We start from the raw sequence: 8,378 nt of genomic DNA, 5'->3' as shown, positions 1-8,378 counted from the left end.
CATTTAAACAAACTTTTAAAGAAACGCTATCAGCACGGAATGACTGCTCAAACTAAGCCCAAGTGCTCGGTGCATCATGGCCAAACATTTAAGTACACCTTCCCACCTGTTTGTATTTCATAGATCTCTGCTGTTCTCTGACTTTAATCAAGCCAAACCTGTCAACTAGTGATGGGGCAGACTCACAAATAACCAAAACCGGGGAAGGGGGGGGGGGGGGGCGGATTAGGGGTGTGTCTGTTATCTGGTTTTTAAAGTCCGGATCCCGGACAGATTCTGGTCCCCATAGAAGTCTAAGGGGACAAGAGTTCAGCGATTAAATATGTTGGTAGAATGGATAGGAGCAGGCGTGCTATACATACTGAGGCTTCCGGGTCAGATGTACACTACTTCCAGGCCTCACATTTACTTGACGTGCCACTCATTACTGTCATTGCATATGCACTGCTTTCCCTGCCCACTTGTCGTTCTAGTGTCTGTGATTGGTTGCAGTCAGACGTGCCCCCCAGCAACCAATCACAGGCGCTGTCTGGGGGTCTATATTGTACAGTAAAAATAAATACTTGGCGTATGGTTCCCCATATTATGATGCCCAGCTCAGATAAAGCATACGACTCCAGGCTGCTTCCCCAAGCAATGTGTTTATCTTTGATGTGTATCAAAATAGAAGGAACCACAAGTGCTTTTTTTTTTTTATATATATATATATATATATAACAAAAACAACAGCGTGCGGTCCTTCCCTCCCTTCCCAATTTTGATACTCAGCCATGATGAAACCCAACAGCTAGGTCTGGTATTCTAAGGATGGAGAGACCCATGGTTATTGTGAATCACCCCCCCCCATCCCAGTGCGTTACCTGGCTCTTCCCAATTGCCCTGTTGTGGTGGCAATCTGGGTAATATCAGGGGTCGATGACCGCACACAACTGTCATCAAGCCCAAAATTAGTGATGGGTAGAGGTCTATGGGACACCCCCAGCTCTAATCTTATAAGTAAAAAAAATAAAATAAAACGCAACCACAGAAAAAAATCCTTTATTTGAAATAAAATATAACAACCTTTTTATTAACCCCATAAAGACCCTTGAAGTTCCGCAGTAATCCACACGATGTCCCACGACGGTCCTGTTTCTGCTACATTCTAACCTGGAGAGACCGAAAACATATCCGATCTCACCAGGCTCTGGGAAACACTGACAAGGAGGACCCGGCTGGCATCAATTAAGTCACTCAGTTCACCAGAGGTCATACCCGGGTTCCCACGGTATGACCTCTGGTGACCCGAAGCAATCTGATTTAAAGCGCAGGGCCGTGCCACGCACCCCGACGGCCCTTTAAAAGTGCTGTCCGGGAGTTGAGAAGTGCGGGGGCAACCCCGCACCCACCCCCAGCTGACACTGTCACTGTTAATGGGCTGGCGCACTTTAACAGTGCCAGTTCAGGCCCAGTGTTGGGGAGTCAGATCCCTGCTGATATATTGGATCATTCCATGGTAACTTACGTTACATTCACAAGTGAAAAACTGAGTTAATGGCTACAGACTGTTCTTTGAAGGCAGGCACAAAAATGAGTGAATGTATATTGTACATTGAACTATTCTCAATAGATTTCAACACAGTTTGATTTTTCAACAATACAAATTAAATACAATGTTATTACTTGGTAACTTACGTTACACAAAAAGTTACGCAAGTTACCAAGAAATAACATTGTATTTTATATTTAATTTGTATTGATGAAAAATCAAACTGGTGTTGAAATCTATTGAGAATAGTTCAATGTACAATATACATTCACTCATTTTTGTGCATGCCTTCAAAGAACAGTCTGTAGCCATTATTAACTTAGTTTTTAGCGTGTGAATGTAATGTAAAGGTACCGTCACACTAAGCAACTTACCAGCAATCCCAACAACGATAGGGATCGCTGGTAAGTTGCTAGGAGGTTGCTGGTGAGATGTCACACTGCGACGCTCCAGCGATCCCACCAGCAACCTGACCTGGCAGGGATCGCTGGAGCGTGGCTACACGAGTTGCTGGTGAGCTCACCAGCAACCAGTGACAAGCCCCCAGCGCCACGTGGAAGATGCTGCGCTTGGTAACAAAGGTAAATATCGGTAATCAACCCGATATTTACCTTGGTTACCACCGCACGGAGCTACACGTGCACAGAGCAGGGAGCAGCGCACACTGAGCGCTGGCTCCTTGCTCTCCTAGCTACAGCACACATCGGGTTAATTACCCGATGAATGCTGCAGCTAAATGTGCACAGAGCAGGGAGCAGTGCACACTGCTTAGCGCTGGCTCCCTGCTCTCCTAGCTACAGCACACATCGGGTTAATTAACCCGATGTGTCCTGCAGCTAGCTACATGTGCACAGAGCAGGAGCCGGCACTGACAGTGAGAGCGGCGGAGGCTGGTATCGAAGGTAAATATTGGGTAACCAAGGACAGGGCTTCTTGGTTACCCGATGTTTACATTGGTTACCAGCCTCCGCAGAAGCCGGCTCCTGCTGCCTGCACATTTAGTTGTTGCTGTCTCGCTGTCACACACAGCGATGTGTGCTTCACAGCAGGACAGCAACAACTAAAAAATGGCCCAGGACATTCAGCAACAACCAACGACCTCACAGCAGGGGCCAGGTTGTTGCTGGATGTCACACACAGCAACATCGCTAGCAACGTCACAAAAGTTGTTCGTTAGCAGCGATGTTGCTAGCGATGTTGCTTAGTGTGACGGGGCCTTAAGTTACCATGGAATGACCCTATGGATGATATAGCCAAAGTATAGGCAATTAAAGTCTTCGAAAAGACCCCTTTAATAGGTGGATTTGTAAGCAGTGTAAAAATGAGGCAAACAGTCTTGTATGAAACTTGGACATAACCGCCAAAAAGTTTTATTAACTTAGAATTCTGCTCACAAAAAAAAAAGAGTTTTTATTTTTAAGAAAACAAAAACACCGGCACAGAACAAAATGATACAAAATTATTAAGCCATCACAGTGTGGTTAGGTCAAGAACGTGACTAAGCAAGAGAGGGGACCATTATAACAGGCCAATCCATCCTCGGCCAGCAATTAGGGATACACTTCTAAGCAACAGACTAGTTGTAGCACTTGGTATGAAAACTCTGGCAAGGAAGCAGTTAATACTCAGTTTACAAAGCCACTTTAGCCTAGATGAACCAACACCAAAATGTAGACATTTACCTATCCTCACAATAGGGCATATAAAGCATATCTTCAAAGGCGGTGTATGAAGGGAGCCAGGGGACTGCTCTTTTCAATAGCTGAGCCATCTCCCTTCTCACCAAGCCATAAAATAGCAAGAGAGGGATGGCTTAACTATTGAAATGAGCAGTTAAGCCCCTTCATACAAAGCAGTGATAGCACGCCATTGTCCCTGGTTTGGGCCAGGAATGGAGCTGCTGAAACATTGGATATCTTCAGAATGGGGCACCTTATCAATTAAAGATTAGAATCACTTTATCTTCTCATTTTAAACAAATACACATATACTTTTTGTGAGCTGGAAAACCGCTTTTAAATATATATTTTAATTCCTGTATACAATTACTAACATAATATTGGCCTTTTCACCTATACACCTATTATTAAAGATGAGATTTCCCGTATAATATGGATTCCTTGACAGCGGTGCCACCCAATCACCACATATAACTGCAGGGGCAGGGATTCCTCTACTCCTGTGCTAAAATGGGCAGCTAGGGGATATTAGCACTATTACCTCTAATCCGCTATATGTAAACCTACGCCTCACCTACAAACAAGGACATATTCCAGCATGAGCCTCACCCCTCCTGCTAGAATTTGCTTCTACTTTTCATTTCAGGCCTGATATAGAAATAAAATGTGTTACATTTATCCATAGTGTTCCTATAACGTTTCTATAGCTCTCATTCACAGAGAATGCTAATGACACTGTATGCTATATGGCCAGCAATTATATCCTACCATCTTCTCATTAACATAGAAGCTCAGTGTGCGGTGGTGAATATAACCCTAACTAGGGCTGTGGAGTCGGAGTCAGTGTCCATTTTGGTGGAGTCTGTATAAAATGAACCAACTCCTAAAATATATAATAAATAGGGTACAGTAGTTCAACGCAATATGTGAATATTTTTTCAGAAGAGTTTGGGAAAGTTATGAAATGTCCTAAAAATATTGTTCTGTTCCTGATTAAAGAATCTAGGCTTTTAGTTGTTTATTGCATCAATGATTGAAAGCTTTATACCATTTTTACTAAAGTTAACGTATCACATACATGAGTCATGTATGATGGAGAAATAATAGTGGAGTCGTAATCCGGGAAATTGAGGAGTTGGATGTTTGGCTTACCGACTCCAACCACAATTCATTTTGCCTCTGATCACTAAGAACTTTAAGGCTTGGTTCACACTTTGTGACCACATCCAACCCAAAAGGTGCAGAGACATGTGGATCATTGATGCAGCTAAAAACAGTCTCTTCTTCGCTGCATTCAATTAAAAACCTGCTTCAATCTGCACGTCGGCAAGGTTTTGTCTGCGAAGCGGACACAATTTGTACACCGCCCAACCTTAAAGGTAATCGGTCTCCAAGTTTTTGCCCCCTAATCTGGTCGCAGCATTATGTAGGGACAGAGATCCTAATTCTAGTAATGTGTCACTTACTGGGCTCCATAGTTTTGATAAAATCACTGTTTATTCAGCACTAGGTTATCATTAGAGGATTACTTGGCCCGCTGCTAGGTAGTCCAGCATATCCGTGAGCTCTGTATAACTGCTAGATCTGCAGCAGAGAAAACAGTGATTTTATCAAAATGACAGCAAGCAGCTCAGTAAGTGACACATCGCTAGAATCAAGGGCTCTGTCTCTACATTATGCTGCTCTCAGATGTGGGAGGAAAAAATTGGTGACCGATTCCCTTTAAGTAGCAAAGTTCTATAAACAGAACTTTAAAGAAAAAATAAATACAATTTCTATAATGGGTATAATTATTCCTCATAGCAAGGTTTATTCAATATATAACTGTGGATGTAAAGTAAATGCTGGCCATAGCTAGCACACTGCAGATCATTCATTATCCCAGAACATGGTTGCAGATGCAAGAAGTGATATGACTGGTTATTAGGACTCTTTATGTGCAATGTCCTATGTAAGGGCAGAGTTGCTGGCCCACTCAATATGTCATCAATATTAATCATAGGTATTTCTTGACTGCATAGCAGTTGCAGACAAACGGTCATTGGTCAGAACTGGCATACTGAATAGTAATATGGTTACTTAAAGGAAAGTCAAAGTGGACAACTGCAAGAGCCCCTGTGCCAAGCATCTGCCCCTGAGATCATGCACTAGAAGATTGGGGGAAAAAAATTCCTTGTGGTGTACCTTAATTTTAATGGTAAAGTAATACCCATATACGTAAAGTACTTGCAAGAGTCTGGAACTTGACAAACTTTTTTCATGACTCGTTCTATCCAGGAAAAAGTCTTGGAAACACTTTCAATATGGTCTTTTTAATATCGCTATTGAATACTTTTAATTTTTATTAGCAGCACTTTTACTTGCGCTTTTTTTCCTTTTCAAATAAAAAGCTGTACAAAACAAAAAAAGACAGAGGAAACGTAGGCACGCAGCAAACAAAAACTGTCCTTACATATACCCAGACATGTAACAATATACATTAATGGTCTATCAACATCCCAAAAATTACATATTTATATTGGTGAATGGTAAAAGATTCTGTAAAAGAACAGCTTGGAAAAAAAAATAAAAATGGAGTAATCCCACACATCCGGAGTGAAGACTTCAGTAAAATAAAAGTACTGATAAAACACTGTTCTGTCATCCAGGACGCTCTCCTTAGGGAAGGAAACTTTTACAGCATTTTCTCAGGAGCTGCTCTTTTCTTTTACCTTCAAGTGTCTGTTTTCCTGAAAGAAATTATTTAAAGAAACATGTAATATAATACATAGAGATCTACCTACCTACCGCTAGCCATCTACCTACCTACCGCTAGCCATCTACCTACCGCTAGCCATCTACTTCTCAACAGATGGTGAAAGGGGGATTTCACCCAGAACCCTTTGATCACAAGAATAATTGATTTGTGGATCCAGTTTCCTGATGGCCACAAATGTGTCCCCAGGAGTAGATGAATGGAGTGACTTGTCACGCATACACCCTGCTGATTTGTTCTAAGTCTATGCCACTGAAAAAAAGAAGATAGCCAAGTGCAAAACTGTACTCGACCATCTTAGTCAGGGTCTCACTTTTTAAACCAGCGGCTTCATTTAACTCCTCCAGGCTGCCATCTTGTGGCCAAGACGGGCAGGACAGTTAGCACAGCATTACGGGGACTCCTGTCATCAAATCCCACCAAGGACAACATCTGGCCCCTTGTGATGCAGAGGATTGGTGACAATGCAGCGTTCATAAGTGACAGATTTATGTGATTTCTGCTATAATCTAATACATGTATATAGTTTTATCACCTGCAATGATTTTAGGCCATATGTTGTCGATTTTCAAACTCACAGCTTGGCTATTACATTACAGATTTTTGCAAATGCACATGTACCAAAAATGACCCCCAATACAACTTAGAACTGACCCGTGATACAAATGAATAGCAACGGGTGAAAATACAGCAGCCATCAGCTGTACATTATAGCTGACACCCTGCTGCATGAGGCACGATCGTCGTTTGCACCGAACATGGCCTTTTAACCCCTTAAATGCTGCAGTCAATAGTGACTACAGCATCTAAATCATTGAGAGTATGGTGGCACCTTCTTTAACCCCCTCGGCATCCTGAGATTATGAGTGGTCCTTGTGGTTGCCATGGCAATTCACGGCCTTAGGGTCTGTCGGCTATAGTGACCTGTCCAGAAGTTAGCAACATTTGGGTGGAATTTTTTTTTTTCCTTTTTCCTTGCCATGCCACTTTGCATTAATTGCCAAAATTAACCTAAAAGGGTTAAAAAAAAACAAACCCCTACATGACAGCTATTTGGAATATAATGGGGGCACTGTTAAAATGGTATCACTTTTGGGGCTTTTTCAATATATAGGTCCCTCAAATTCACTTCAAACCGGAATAGATCTGTAAAAAATATGTTTTGGAAAGGTCCTTGAAAAAATACTGCTACAATTTTAAAGCAGATAACTTTCTGGAATAATAAAAACACTGTACAGATGGTGCTGATGTAAAGCAGATATGATGAAAATATCGCTTATTAACTATATTGTGTGATCTGACTAGATAGGCCAGAGTCACACTTGTGCGAGAATCGAGTTATCACCCGGCACAACCTGCCGCTCTCCGGACAGGAGCGTGCAAATTCATTCATTCCTATGCAGCTATACGCGCCAGTCTGGACAGCAGCAGGTCATGCCGGGTGATGAGACGTGTGACTCTGGCCTTAACCGGATAATCATTCCCTTTGAAAACTGCTCATTTTTAGAAATTTTATAAATGCAAAACGTATTGACCATTATCATAAAATATAATGTGTCACAAAAAAATAAACTCTCTGAAAACATAGAAACATTCCAGAGTTATTGGCACAAAGTGACATTTCAGATTTTAATGATTTGGCCTGGTCACTAAGGGGTTAAAAATTCTCTCAAAAACAACCCTTACTACAACTGAAACCAGATTAGTACTAGCAACTTCAGTGGATGTAGGATTATCCTCTGGACAATTAAATTAACCAGCTCAATACCAGGCCATTTATCCCTGTTCCTGACCAGGAAAATGTTATTTTTGCTTTTTTTCATACATGCAGTTTAAAAGAGCTGTTTAAAAAAAAAAAAAAAAAAAAAAAAAAAATGTTTTTTGTTCAGATATTCAAATTGTCTCTTCAGGGAGGGAGGAGACAAACTCTAGCGCCACCTATCGGAAGTAGCAATCCTAAAAGTCAAAAGTGGTCCTTTAACGAGCCTTGTCATATGACTTAGGATATATGCCAGAGCAGAACCTAAATTGTAGACACGGTGTTTCGGAATGGTTGTCCCTCGTCAGTGCAACGTGTGAGGTTTGATCTGGCTGTATGAGAAGCTATAGTGGGGTCTAAGGGGAAATCTGTTCTCCTTGTGGAGACCTGACGAACCAATTCTGACTGCCAGTGAGGAGTCTTCTAGCTGTAATGCTCCTCTGGGAAATAATCAAATTGTCTCTTCTTCAGGGAGTAAGGAGACGAACTCTAGTGCCACCTATTGGAAGTAGCAATCCTAAAAGTCAAAAGTGACCCTTTAACGAGTCTTTTCATATGACTTATGATTCGCATATTAAAGCACCACTCCAGCGTGTTTTTTTTATTTTCACCGCTAGAGTGGTGCTTTAAATCAATCTCCTGCCCCTTGTGTTATCC

The 8,378-nt window shown here is 41.8% G+C and overlaps 1 protein-coding gene across 1 annotated transcript in view; it reads right to left on the bottom strand.

The window, feature by feature from the left end:
* Positions 1-4,997: 4,997 nt before the first annotated feature.
* Positions 4,998-8,378, bottom strand: part of CASC3 (CASC3 exon junction complex subunit) — a 56,749-nt gene continuing 53,368 nt past the window's right edge. Inside the window, exon 13 of the mRNA XM_075350145.1 lies at positions 4,998-5,936. Within this exon, the coding sequence (XP_075206260.1) occupies positions 5,895-5,936 (42 nt within the window). The 3' untranslated portion in view covers positions 4,998-5,894. The remainder of the gene's footprint in view (positions 5,937-8,378) is intronic.

The sequence above is a fragment of the Anomaloglossus baeobatrachus genome, chromosome 5, assembly GCF_048569485.1.
Source record: "Anomaloglossus baeobatrachus isolate aAnoBae1 chromosome 5, aAnoBae1.hap1, whole genome shotgun sequence".
In the NCBI taxonomy this organism is placed as follows: domain Eukaryota; kingdom Metazoa; phylum Chordata; class Amphibia; order Anura; family Aromobatidae; genus Anomaloglossus; species Anomaloglossus baeobatrachus.
Note: the sequence above shows the minus strand (reverse complement) of the source record. Positions and strands in the feature narration are given on the sequence as shown.